The sequence below is a fragment of the Panicum virgatum genome, chromosome 1N (assembly GCF_016808335.1).
Source record: "Panicum virgatum strain AP13 chromosome 1N, P.virgatum_v5, whole genome shotgun sequence".
Classification (NCBI taxonomy): domain Eukaryota; kingdom Viridiplantae; phylum Streptophyta; class Magnoliopsida; order Poales; family Poaceae; genus Panicum; species Panicum virgatum.
In genome coordinates this window covers 43507952-43521863 of record NC_053145.1, presented here as the reverse complement: position 1 = coordinate 43521863, position 13912 = coordinate 43507952, and the positions used below count along the sequence as shown (strand labels likewise).

The 13912-nt window shown below is 41.0% G+C and overlaps 1 protein-coding gene across 5 annotated transcripts; it reads left to right on the top strand.

Annotated features, from left to right (window-relative positions):
* The first annotated feature begins 490 nt into the window (after positions 1-490).
* Positions 491-11166, top strand: LOC120655964 (histone deacetylase 15-like). Of its 5 annotated transcripts, none has more exons than XR_005667774.1 (17): positions 491-724; positions 1783-2266; positions 2381-2471; positions 3251-3309; positions 3834-3909; positions 4307-4371; positions 4447-4502; positions 4636-4759; positions 4857-4982; positions 5087-5137; positions 7129-7197; positions 7716-7824; positions 8224-8303; positions 9112-9194; positions 9292-9582; positions 9956-10101; positions 10656-11166. XR_005667774.1 is itself a non-coding variant. In XM_039933957.1 (17 exons), exons 2-17 carry the CDS (start codon positions 1811-1813, stop codon positions 10808-10810), a joined length of 1812 nt encoding a protein of 603 aa, XP_039789891.1. In that variant the 5' UTR covers positions 493-724; positions 1783-1810; the 3' UTR covers positions 10811-11166. The 5 variants fall into 5 exon arrangements, 4 of the variants coding, with proteins under 4 accessions (XP_039789891.1, XP_039789890.1, XP_039789889.1 ...); XM_039933957.1 differs by having other exon boundaries at positions 493-724; positions 9537-9582; positions 9956-10121; XM_039933956.1 differs by lacking the exon at positions 491-724 and adding an exon at positions 1082-1110 and having other exon boundaries at positions 9537-9582.
* The last annotated feature ends 2746 nt before the right edge of the window (positions 11167-13912 follow it).

Genomic DNA, 13912 nt, shown 5'->3' with positions numbered 1-13912 from the left:
ATAAAAAATCATTTCTTCTCTCTTCTCTCCTCACAATTCATGCACAACTTTTAGCGGTCCAAGTAATAGACCATAAATATTGTGAAAAAACTTGACCTGGGGGTGAGACCGCCCCACGGTATTGTTTGAGAGGTAGAATGACCTTCTCACAGCAGGCCAAGAAAATCCCCGAACCCCTGCCCCACCCGTACACGGGGGCCGTCGCCTTGTGAGTTAGGCCGGGCTCCACAGTGCTTTGGACGTGGGACAAGCGAGGGAGTTTTTTTTAACCCCAGAGCTGAAATTCGCCCCCGAGGGGATCAAATCCAGGACCTCTGGGGAGTGCCTCCAGCAATACTACCACTACGATAGCAGGAGTTTAGCACCATAAATATTGTGAAATTGGCTATAGTTATTTTTCTCTTACGTGGGTCCCACCCTTAAGGTCATGCACATTGCCTCAAGTACACGCAGGAAGTAGTATGAAAAGAGGCTGCCTGGCTCCTGGGCCCCTCAGCCCTACGGCGTGCCTTACCCCTCCCTCTTCGTCGTCCTCCCCCTCCCCATTCGGTTTCGCTTCGGGGTGAGGCGCCGGTTTCTGCCGCCCACGGAATTCCCTGCGGCTTCCCGCCTGGTTCCTTCCTTCCCACGGATCCGAGCTCGCCATCCTCTTCGTCCTCCTCTCCGCTCGGTTGACCGACGCGGAGTGGGGGGGGGGGGGGGGTCCAACCAGGCCTTTTCGTTGGTAAGGAAGCGTGCTGGTGGGTTTGGACAGATTGCTATACGAGCGATTTTTTTGTCCACAGTATTTTCCGTCGATGTGAGGGATAAATCCTCGTCGTTTGTGGTGGGATATTATCCTCAGTTTGTTGCTGGGCTTGGTTGATGTGTGCTAAGGGTATTCGAAGCAGTTTATGATTCGAATAATTCTCGGGGTTTGGTGGGTTCATGTAAATCCCCATGAATATCTATGTGCCTTGTGATCTATATATGCATTGTTTCTGGGCGGGAGGTCGGGGATGCTGGTTGTGAGGATTTAGAGGCGCCTGAAATTTTTGTTTCCTATGGAGATTGTGGAAACGAAGAAATTTTGGGTACCGTTGCTGCTGTCTTGGTGATGTCTATGAGAAGGTGAAGTTTTGATGAGGCTATGCAGCAAAATTTGTAGATAAGAGGCAAGTGTGGTTTTGGAAGGGTTTAATATATTTTGCGCGACAAAAGTTGGTAGATGACTAGATGGGCATCTATATCCATTTGAAACAAGACTATTTCTGGAAAGTAACTTTGCAAGTACTAAGAGCATCTCCAAGAGCCTTTCTAAAATCTGCTCTGTAAATCATCATTTAGAGTCATTTGAGTAAAACTCATTTTCTATACCCTTGTACTTTCCAACAGCTTCTCTATACCTTGTGTGTTCTCCATCTCTAGCTAGCGAGAAATCCGGAATAGAGAATTTTTATGTTTACATATACAATTGAAGAGGCTGTTGGAGGGTAATTTTTCACCAAAATCTCTATTCCTATAAACTAGGAAAGATATAAAGAGTCTCTTGGAGATGCTCTAACACAGTGTGGTCGCAGCATTGAGCCGTTGATGTCTAATATGTATTTAGTAACGCTGAAACAACCGTTCTGTTATGGCTGTGGTCATTATGACCACTACATCAGGTGGAATGCAAGTAGGTCTGCTGGCGCATAGTGAGATGTGGCGTGCTGTAATGATTAGTGTGATTAATAATTGTTTGTGCCTTTTAAAGTGTGTTTCTTGAATTTTTTTTCATATGCTGATCTTATTTATATGCAGATTTGAGACTCACACCGGATACTTCCTTATGGCATCTGACATGCAACCACTTAGTGGCCATGAGATACCCTCCCGTGTTGTGGAGAACTGTGGAGTTTCTGATCATGCATGTCATGGCAAATGCCAAAGCTGTGATAGCGATGTAAAACCATCTTGTGCTGAAGTGAATGGAATTTCCTTGTTGATTGGTAGTCATACTGATGGGAAGGCTTCAAAAGAGAAATGTGGAGCATGCACTTTTACTTATGATTGCGCTGGTCCTGATGGCTGTTTGATTGCCACAAATGGAAGTTGCATGGCTGTTGATGAGCTAACACAGCAGTTTGAGAGAGAACAAGCTGGGGCTGCACTAGAGGATCTGGTTTTCTCTAACGATGAAGAGGAAGATGACAGTGACTGGGACCCTGCTAGTGGCCTTGTTATGAATAGGTGGTTTTGCTTGAATTGCACAGTGCCAAATGTGGACGAGGTTATGTATTGCCTGGTAAGATTATTTTTTTGGTAGTCTCACAGTGGAACTAATTCCTATCACAGTACATCCAATATTATTGTTTTGACTCATCTTCTTGGTGCTTGTTCTCTTTTGCTCATATTTTAGAATTGCCATGAGCTTAAGGGATCAGGTGTAGATGGATATGATGCTTTCAAAACTCAAATTGCAGAGGCAGCTTTGGTATCTCCTGACACAGGTGTTGTTTGCATTTGTTGCTATGTTTTGCCATTACTTTTCATTATCAAGTGTCAGATATTCTGATATTCATTTTAAATTTTATTGCTTGTTCCTTGCTTTGGATATAGATCAAGATTAGTAGTGAAGGATTAAATTGGAAAAAAAAGGAAGAGAGATAGAAACATGAGAAGCTTGGGATGAACTAAGTTAATCACTTAATTGACCTAGCAAAGTTTCAGCCTATAGGAAAATTATAATTAGATAATTAATACAGAATTGGACTAAGTAGCTAATACTGGTTGATTTTGTGGATTGAGAGTGGCCACGTGAGGATGCTACTGAAATTGGCAATATACTAAAAAATAATTGTCTCAGATAATCTTTTCAAGTAGGTATCCTTTGATCCATACATGTAATATGCATATTGTTTAGAGTTTGGATCAGGGATATATGGTCCAACACAGAGCCACAAATAGACATACACATTAACTTTGCCCCATGTTCCCAACTATGTGGTTGTTTTGCCTGCTCCATGTTCCATACTGAGCTGGATAAAACTCACTTTTGTTGTTTACATGGCTTCTTCTATGAATTCGTGATTTAGTCCAGTTAATACATGTGACTAAAAATGTCTTGTCTGCATGAAATGGCAGAGAAATAAAATGGTCTCACACTGAATGACATAATGCATGTTCACCATCACAGAATTGTTTGAAGAAACTGAATTCTTGCCACTCATTAATTTTTCATTGCTTAGTGTCTTTCAACTTTCTGATCTTCTCACACTATTCTATACAGAATTGCCGGAGGTGTCTACAGCGATTGGTTTTGATGAAAGAATGCTGCTCCACAGTGAGGTAAATCACGGCTTCTGTAATTGGAGCTAGCAGATATGACGATATAATGTTTGGTTTGAGCTCTTACATCAATGATGGTAGCTATAAGTTTATGAACTGGAAAGATATTCTGTATATATCTTAATTGCTGTTCACTTTGGTGACCTTTTTTGTTTGATTGCATGTTGTGTCTGATATAAGCCTGTTCGGTACAATATTAAAGAGTAAAATCAGAACTTAATTGGTGCTTGCATTTAAAATACCTACTTTATTTATTCAAATGTGATACCATGAGTTCTCCATTGTGCTGTTTTCTAAAAGATTATTTGAGCATCGCGAATTCTTTTTTTTTTCTCTCACGCTATGCATCCAAAGAAAGTGAAAAAAAGCCTGTTTCAACATAGGGTTATACATATCCTTTTGCTGATGTTTTCAGATTGTTTCCTGATTATACTGTTGAACTGATGTATTGTATTCTTCATGCTATTCTAGATTGTTTCCTGATTACTGTTGAACTGAAGTATCACATTTTTTCATGCTATCAGCTAGAAGTTAAACCAAATCCACATCCAGAAAGACCGGACCGCCTTCGTGCAATTGCTGCCAGTCTTTCTGCTGCAGGTGCATACGATCGCTTGCCTCTATTAATCTGGTTATTTGATTGAATTTGTTTAGCCTCGGATCTACTTTACACATGTCAAATATGGGGCTTCATTTCTGCAATTATGTGTTAGTTTAGTATAATGGTATCGTTTTGTGGACTTAGGGAAATCTACTGCAAGAAAATTCCATTGCAATATTTTTCGTAACATGTTGATAAAAGTTACCAAAAATCCGGATATGTACAATCTGATTATAGCTTGCACTTTCTATTTTAGCAAAAAATATAGTTGATATTTAGATAACAACTGTGATCTTGTAGCAGTTACAAAAAACATGATTTCATGTCAAATTTGTTTGATCAGCATTCTTTCTATTCTTGTTGTCACTAGTACACACTCATTGTTATATACTTCAGGAATCTTTCCCTCAAAATGTGCTTTGGTACCCCCTAGGGAAATTACCAAGGAGGAACTCCTAATGGTAAGTAAGAGGTTTGCAGGTCTTATTCCTCCAGTATAGATTTTCCCTGATAAATCAGATTTTGGTAATTTCTAGGTTCATACTCCAGACCACATTGAAAGTGTTGAGCAGACAAAGAACATGCTTTACAGGTACTATTGATTAGTTTTTCTTAACTTTTTTAGTTTAGCTCTTAACTGTTTTGATTATAGTTAATGCATTCTAAGCATATCTTGACATTTTTGTGTAAAAGAATCACTATGGATTTAATTTCTCAATTTGCAGTTACTTCACTTCGGATACTTATGCAAATGGACACTCAGCATGTGCCGCCAAACTTGCAGCAGGACTCTGTGCTGATCTTGCTAGTTTGATAGTATCTGGGCGTGTTCAAAATGGCTTTGCAATGGTACTGTGCTGACATTCTTGTATCTTCAGTTTTTTCATTCTGCACAGTGCACTGAGATGCAAATTGAACAATACTGATCGTGTCTACTGGAAGACAGGTGAGACCTCCTGGACATCATGCAGGGGTGAAGCAAGCAATGGGTTTTTGTCTTCACAACAATGCAGCAGTGGCTGCGTTAGCTGCAAAAAGAACAGGTGCCAAGAAAGTCCTCATAGTTGACTGGGTAATGGTCTTGCATAATTTTGTCTGTTCTAAACCTGTTTTATAGCCAATAATGCAAACTCATGTTAATGGTCTCATCAGTACTATTCTCAATTATTGTTGCAGGATGTGCACCATGGAAATGGCACACAAGAGATATTCGAAGGGGACAAATCTGTGAGTTGACTCTTTCCTTTTATGTTTGTGGCCTTTCTTTTGTTTTTATGTCAGAATAGCAAAACTGAAACCTAGCATTGACTTTGTCACGTCCTCATGACATTCGCTTTATAGTGGCCTATTCCTTTTTAATTTTTTCCCTGCTATATGTTCCCCCCCCCCCCCAAATTTACCATCTATTTTGTTTTTGATTAAGGATCACTTGGAACAGTTAATAGCAGTGGTAGGTTAAATAATGTTCCTCTTCAATGTATTGCAGGGTTATTCGGGAAAGGGTAGGGGTGACACCAATTGAGGAGAAACTTACCCAACATCGGTTGAGATGATTTGGACATGTCCAACGGAGGCCTCCGGAGGCGCCGGTGCGTAATGGGGTGCTTAAGCTTGTCGATAAGTTAAAGAGGGGTAGAGGTAGACCTAAACTGACTTGGGACGAGTCGGTTAAGAGAGACCTTAAAGATTGGAATATCTCTGAGGAGGTAGCTTTGGATAGGAGTGCTTGGAGACTAGCTATCAACGTGCCTGAACTGTGACCTTTGTGTCTTGTGGGTTTCATCTCTAGCCTACCCCAACTCGCTTGGGATAAAAGGTTATGTTGTTGTTGTTGTTCAATGTATTGCAGGAATTTTACCAAACTCCTAATTAGAGCAGGAAATATGTACCCCATTGCATTTCAAAATTATGCCCACCATGCCCTTTTTTTATAGACTTATATTAGACCAAAGATGTGTAGCTATAGCTCTCTTACAACAACAACAACATAGCCTTTTTTTCTCAAGCAAGTTGGGGTAGGCTAGAGATGAAACCCAAAAGAAACAAAGGTCACGGTTCAGGCACATTAATAGCTAGTTTCAAAGCGCTCATATCCAAAGCTATCTCTTTAGAGATATTCCAATCCTTAAGGTCTCTCTTAATTGACTCATCCCAAGTCAGTTTAGGTCTACCTCTACCCCTCTTTACATTATTGACCCGCTTTAGAACCCCACTACGCCATCGGCGCCTCAGGAGGCCTCTGTTGGACATGTCCAAACCATCTCAACCGTTGTTAGGTAAGTTTCTCCTCAATTTGTGCCACCCCGACCCTATCCCGAATAGTTTCGTTCCGGACTCTATCCCTTTTTATGTGCCCGCAAAACCACCGCAACATCCGCATCTCTGCTACACTCAATTGCTGGACATGTCGCCTTTTTGTAGGCCAACATTCAGCACCGTATAAGATCGCCAGGCGAATTGCTGTCCTATAGAACTTGCCTTCTAGGTTTTGTGGCACCCTCTTGTCACAAAGGACGCCAGAAGCTTGACGTCATTTCAACCAGCCAGCTGAAATTCTATGCCTAACATCTTCGTCAATGTCACCATCTTTTTGTAGCATCGATCCGAAGTAGCAAAAAGCATCCTTCTGGGCCACCACTTGCCCATCTAGACTAACATCTCCCCCCTCATGCCTAGTCGCGCTGAAATCGCACATCATGGACTCGATCTTGGTCCTACTAAATCTGAACCCTTTCGACTCTAACGTGCGTCTCCATAGCTCTAACTTCCTATTGACCCCTGCCCTATTCTAGTGAACTAGCACCACATCATCAGCAAAGAGCATACACCAAGGGATATCACCTTGTATGTCTCTTGTGACCTCATCCATCACCAAAGCAAATAAGTAAGGGCTCAATGCTGACTCCTGGTGTAGGCCTATGTTAATAGGAAAGTCAGTGGTGTTGCCATCACATGTCCGGATAAACGTTGTCGCATCCTTGTACATATCCTTGATGAGGGTAATGTACTTAGTGGGACTTTGTCTATCACAACAGTTGGAATGCTATCCTAGGACATGGAATTCAAAACCTTAATTTTATTATGCCCATGTGTTGTGAATCTTTTTGTATATTGTATTTCTTATGTGCACTATTCTGTATACTGTATTTCTTGAGCTTGCTAGCTGTCCAAATTTATTGTTCTTATATGGAATATTTGTTTCCTTGTTCTTAATTCAGGTCTTGTACGTATCGTTACATCGTCATGAGTATGGAAACTTCTACCCTGGAACTGGAGCAGCACATGAGGTGACTCTCATTGACACCTTTGCAATATTAGAGTATTATTCGGACTGTATATTTGAATATGGAATTTGACATAATATGATGTAGGAATAACATGCATGATCGATAGCTCTTTTTTACTTATCAATAGTACTTGGACGTTTTAGAGTTAACCTTGATTGATAGCCAAAATCATCGTTAAGTGAGATACCCATATCTGGCTAAATCTGACCAACAAAATCATCGTTAAGTACTTAAGTGAGATACCCATATCTGGCTAAATCTGATAACCTTATACAATAGGGCATTATGACCCAAGTCTGAATTATATACATCACGTTTAGAGTGATGTAGCACGCACTGCTACTATTGTATACATCGAGTTGGACCTAGGCACATCTTCTGAACCAGAATGGTTGTCATTTCTTTTTGCAATTGGCATACTACCTTTCATCAATGTTTTATCCAGAATGCTATGGAGACTTTGTATTCCAAAATCATTCAATGTCTAAATTTAATTTCTTGCATGAATATCACCTTAGGTTGGAATTCATGATGGTCAAGGTTTCTCAGTTAATATACCTTGGAGCTGTGGCGGTGTTGGAGACAATGACTACATCTTTGCTTTTAAGACTGTGGTGCTTCCAATAGGTAATTGGCATAAGAACATTGAGATGTGTGCTATTCTCAAAAGTTACTAGTGCAAGTAATATGTAATTTGTAGAAGTCAAAAGAAGTCTACTATTCTCAATTCTTTCGTTGTTCATATGTGCTTTGTCTTCTAGTAGACCTGACATTTTAATCCTTATTAGAAAGACACATAAGTAATGTATCTTTACCATATCAGAATGCTTGTTTGCTTGGTAGTGTGGGCCTTTTTGGTTTCCTGTGGAGAAGTAGTATGCCTGCTTATATGTACTTAAACCATTTAATGTTCATGCCCTCATGGACGTCTTTTTTTTTTGAATCCCTCATGGACATCTTTTTGGAATATTGTCCAACTGCTTCCTTACTGCAATTTTTATTGTTGTCAATCTCGTGTTTGCGCAGCTGCAGAATTTGCTCCAGACATCACAATAATATCTGCAGGATTCGATGCAGCTAGAGGTGACCCTCTGGGTTGTTGTGATGTAAGATTCCTCTTAATTTTGATTGCTAAATTCTAAAATGGCGCTGCTGCCGCCGCCGCCACCCTCCTTCCCTGCTTATGCATTATATTTCTACTTTGTTTCTACTGGGAAATGGTTGACTTCCTCCTCTTGGAAGTTAGGCTGACCTTCATTTTATTCCATTGTACAGATAATTTTGTTTATTTGGGCCTCACTTGTAGAAGCTAGGTTTCAACTAAAAAAAACTTAACCAGAGGGAAAGACATCCCTCTGATTTTGTCCTTAAAGAAGCTGTGGTTAGCACATGATGTTTATGTAATTCAAACACAGGGCAGCAATGGGGTTTCATCGATGCTCGGAGCCCAACTTACACTGTGAGAATCTTCGGTAGATTTGCAACTAGAGTCATCCTATTTGTAGTTGAGGTCTGCTTTGAAACTTAGATTCTGTCAACAGTACAACCTCATGTACCATTCAAACTTGGGTCTAGGGATGATCTAGAACTTGTTACCATGGTATGGTTGCAAGAAGCATCAATGTTTGGTCCTTTTATTGTATTTGGCGATAGGTCGAGGGCACTGTCAAAGATAAGACAATTAAGTTCACTAAAGCTCCCCATTGGAAATATTGGAAGCTATACTTTTTACTTTCAGTGCATCCCTTGATTGACATTAGTCGTGCGTTCTAGTTGTTCACTTGGTTGTTCCTGTAGGCTTTCAGGTGCTTCTTTGTAATAGTTGCATTGACTTTATTAGGTTGTGCAATTACATGCAGCAGACAGATCGTGTCAATTCACTGTATTTTTTTTACAACTTTCCTTCTACGACAGGTCACTCCGACGGGATACTCTATAATGACATCCTTGTTAACTGCTTGCTCAGGGGGAAGATTGTTAGTTATACTTGAGGGAGGGTACGTGCCCGATTCTTTTCATAATTTAAGAAAGTTGAAAAAAATTTGAAAAAGGAATCTGGGTATTGATTGTTATGCTAAAAATGGTTGGCTGCAGTGTGAATGCCAAGTTGCTGCATCAGATCCAAAGGAATGATTGCCTGGATGCTGTTGTACTAACATTGGCCTCTCCATGTGGAAACTTGCATGCATTGATATCCCTAGAGCTATAATTTCTAGGAAATGATGCTCTTCTTTTAAATAAAAAATCATCTTACTCTAATAAGTGTTCTGGTGGTAAGCATATCTATTTGAGAAGCCCCCCAACAGTACTCAAATTGTGTTTGTTGTCCTACCGTGCAGATACAATCTTCGGTCGATATCCTCATCAGCTACTGAAGTTGTTAAGGTCTGTATCATTTCTGATAACAGCAGTCACGTGAGAATGGGATGTGTAAATATGATATGACAATAAGTAATTTATGCTTCATTTGAATCAGGTACTTGTGAATTGTCCAAAGAACAAAAGCAATTGTTTATGTTCCTATGGACATCATAATTCAAAGGCCAAATTTCCCGGAATTCATTTCATTGTTTGCTTTTAGCATTTGGCAAGACAGTAATGCTAATCCGTAACAGGGCTGTGCAGTTATTTAGTCATAGATATTCGAAAATATGCACCCGACCACATTGTACAAATTGTGATTGCAGATAATTTAGCTTTCAATGCTGTCATCCATTATAGCCATGGGGTCATTATTTGCTTTTTGTGACAAATGCAGGTCTTAGTTGGGGACGGTTCAAGTTTTGATGTTGCAACGGCACCATCAAAAGAGGGCTTGGAGACTATTTTACAAGTCCTGAAGATTCAGCAACAATTTTGGCCAATTTTAGGTTCAACCTATGCATCACTGCAGGCACATGAGGGGTCGGTTTTTTCCAAATCTAGTGAGTAACGAAAATGCACAGCTAGCATCATGGATAATTGAATTACATAAACATCATGGAACCTCATAACAAGACCAACTTGGCCGGTTACCTTTGGCACTGATATATAAGAGCTGTGCTACGGCTTGCTATGCTGATGCTCTATAATCAATTATATCAATTGTTTAATAAGAAGTGATGATCCGAATGGATGAGATGATTGGAAGAAATCCAAGTGAGATTTGGGAACACATTAGATTACAAAACAAAATATTTAAGCATTTAGTTCAAGTGTTTAACACAAGAGCTTCAAGCGTCAAGGAACAACAATCACTGAATCTTTCTTAAATTGCTCCTTAATGTTGAGCATTTAAGCTACATAAAAGATGCTGAAGATTGATTTGGCTCTCTTGGTTTAGTTCATTTCTGAGTATGTCATGGAGATTGGAGGCTATGAACTATCTGAGCTTTTTTTTTATGTATGCTTGTTTTACTCATTACTAGTATCTCTTGATTAGAAAAGTTCTGATATAATTCTTTATTTTATATGTATAGCTAACAAGAAAAGGAAGCATTCAGGAGGGCCAGGGCCCTTCTGGTGGAAGTTTGGAAGCAAAAGGCTACTGTACAAAGCACTCTATGAGGGCCCCCTTCTGAGGAAGATCAAGGGCTTCGGACAAGGAAAAGCAATTGATTCGGCAGATCCTTAGATGATGCCGGACATGAACAGCATAGTTGTCTGACTGGGGTTCCTAAAGCAGTAGTTTGCATTTACCTAGAGCCGAATTTTGACTGGTTTCTTGAATGGTGGTCGACCATTTTAGATGAAGTTTGACAGCAACCCTGTTTTGTTGACGTGTGGTGTTTCAGCCGATGTATCATCTTACCCTGTTTTTTGGCTGGTTCCTACCATACTAGATTTTAGCCTCCAGGCTTCAGCGTTAGCAGCATTGCCTGATTGGAGTTTGCATTCCCGTTGGGTTATTAGAATGCCATTGATGTATGTAGCAGATCCTCTATTGGAATACCTTGAAGATTTTGAATGCGCATCTCAGTATTTAGCTCCTGTCATTGCGTACCGCTTTGCGGATTTTGTTGCGGATTTTGTTGTGCGACTGTTGTCTGATGCGCATTTGTTGCTCTGCGGAACACCTTTGAAGTGCACTTGATGGCATGGGATCTTCATGTACGAAACGTGAGGCTAACTGTGTTGTTTTAAGGAAATTGATTATCTGCTGCATATAGATACAGCATGTTACCGCAGTCACTTTTATGCTTGTGCTTCTGATCTGCTCTGATAAATCCTCAACTACATGCCTACAATCATCCATTACTGTTTTGATAAGCCCTCTTGTAAAAAACCCAGCTACCATTCATCACTGCTCAAACTGATTGACTACTACTCCCGGTTGGTGTCTGAGGAGGATGAAGACATGAATTCCAATCTAATATGATAATATTCGATGTCTAAATATTTTGCTGCATCGTTTTCTTACTTCACTGCGACTACAAAATTCTGTTAATGCAGGACAGCGCTTGTGGAAAGTTTTATATTCCCTCGCAAATATGAGTACTGATACAAAAGTATTTTTGTGCTGCGAAGCCTTTTGTCATTCTTCGCCAAGATGCCTTTCATCATAAGCACACAGCACGTGAAATTTTATTACTTGCTCACTCCATGACGAGTGCTTATGGCCTTTGGGACATATCAAGCACACAGCACGCGAAGTATTAGTACTTGCTCACTCCTTGGCGAGTGCCTATTGCCTTTGGAACATATGTTGGCTGAAATCCACAGCCACGACATTGGCATTTTTAAAAAAAGCATAAAATGGGTCTTTCAAAAATTATATATAAAAAACAAATCTCCATGCACGTTGAGTATGTCGCTCTACAGAATCCAGCCAACAAATAAATAGGGTGCTCATCTCCCTTCTCTTCTTCCTCCTCGCCTTCTCTTCTTCCTCTGAGGGAGATTTAGAGTATCCATTGATCTTAAGGAGGTAGGAGGCTTGAGTCCCCCTAGCCCCTCGCCACTACGCTTAGCAATCCCAACGTGTAGTGTCCATATGTAGTATCTATGTTGCTATGCCATTAAGCCACCATATTTAGAAACAACACTCTACAACACATGATGTCTTGGTGTGGTTTCCTATTAAACCCATTATATTCTCCACCTATCATATTTATTCTCTATTTATTATGAAGACCTCACTTCATTCCTGTGACACGGGACCTTGCATGAGACCTGATTTCTTTCTCTCTCTCCACTCTCTCATTTGGGCCATATTTTGATCCCCTTGCTGAAGTTTAGTTGGCTAATTTTAGAAACTTTGGATCCAAACGGGTCCAGATAAAATGTTGCTAAACTTTATTTGGATCTTAAAAAGGAGCTTTAGTCATTAGCCAACCAAGATGTGACACCCTAGGTGTTTAAAAGGCAAAAGTTAGTAAAGCAAATTAAAATTATCACATAAAGGTGAGGGCAAGGAATTAAATCAAGTAGTAAAGGTTAAATTAAGTTTAAAAACACAATTTTGAATAACTCATGTGAGGGTACAAATCATTAAATTCAACTCAAATCATGAGGCAAATGTGACACAAAAATATTAGTAGGCTGATTTTAGTACTTTAAATGACATGTGGCTAATAGTACTTTCAGCTAGATTCAAATAAAAATTAAGTAAAACATGAGGCCCTTTAATGCAAGTTTGTAATTACAAAATAGTTTAAAAACTAAATCTCAAATGAAAAAGTGTCTGCAACAAAAGTTGTAGATTTTGAAAAACTACACCACTTTGGTATTCAAAAGTTTTTCATTTGAGTCCAGTAAGATAGAGAAAATTTTAGTTTGCTGTGAGGCCCCTAGAAATTCTAGAAATCACAGAAAGGTCCTCACTGCTCTGTTTTGCCCCGCCTCCTCTCACCGGTCCATACGGTGCGTATGCTGCCGGTGGATGACTTCGTCCACCACATGCGCCCAGCCCATACGGGCCCCTCCGCCCTCGGTTTTGCCACCCGACCTTCCTCCCTGGCACCTCCACACGCGGACACGCTCCCCCGGCCACCTATCGCGCCGCCACGGCACCCCGCCGCTCCGCCAGCACCACCGGTGACGATGTCCCGGTTCCAACCTCCCCCATTGCTACATTGCCTCCCAGGCGAAGCAAACGAAGTCTCAGTTCCACCCTCCCTCACTCACGTGCCTATAAAAGGCCAGCCCGAACTCCTCGCGCTCGGAAACCGCCGCCGCCTCCATCTAGAACACCGGCGAGCTCGAGCTCGCCGTTGCCAGCCTCCTCCGCCCTCGCATTGTCCAAAAGAACCACCCCACGACCTTCCTCTCCGACCACTGAAGCTCATCGGCCCAGCAGTGGAGCCCCTTCCTCGCCGGAGCGCCGCCGCGAAACCCCCTCCGCCGTGCCTCTGCTCTCGCCGGCGAGCCTCCTCCGGCCACCCCAAACCCAACCCCAGGCACTAGAAGGTTCATCTCGAGTTCCCCGTCCTTCCCCTCACCTTCCCCTCACCGCCGGTGACGAGGTTCGCCGGATTCCGGCCGACAAATCCCGCCCCTGCTTCCAAGGACTCGTTTGTAATGGATTGAAATCTTTCCAAGGGCTTAAATGGAAAAACACATGAACACTTTTTGATTTAATCCAGTGAAATTCGAAAATGCCTAGAAAATTGTGGAAATTTTTTAAAAATGCAAACTAAAATGTTTTGGAATCCTTGTGACAAGAACTACAAATTTGTCCACATATCCATGGACAAATTCTGGATATTTTTATCTCTAGGTTAAATAGAAGATTAAA

What these genes read in the sequence shown, in the direction of transcription:
- LOC120655964 (XM_039933955.1), top strand. An exon ending in TTTGGTATCTCCTGACACAG is followed by an intron (nt 2,472 to 3,250) that starts GTGTTGTTTGCA and finishes TATTCTATACAG; the next exon opens with AATTGCCGGAGGTGTCTACA. An exon ending in CCAAGGAGGAACTCCTAATG is followed by an intron (nt 4,372 to 4,446) that starts GTAAGTAAGAGG and finishes GGTAATTTCTAG; the next exon opens with GTTCATACTCCAGACCACAT.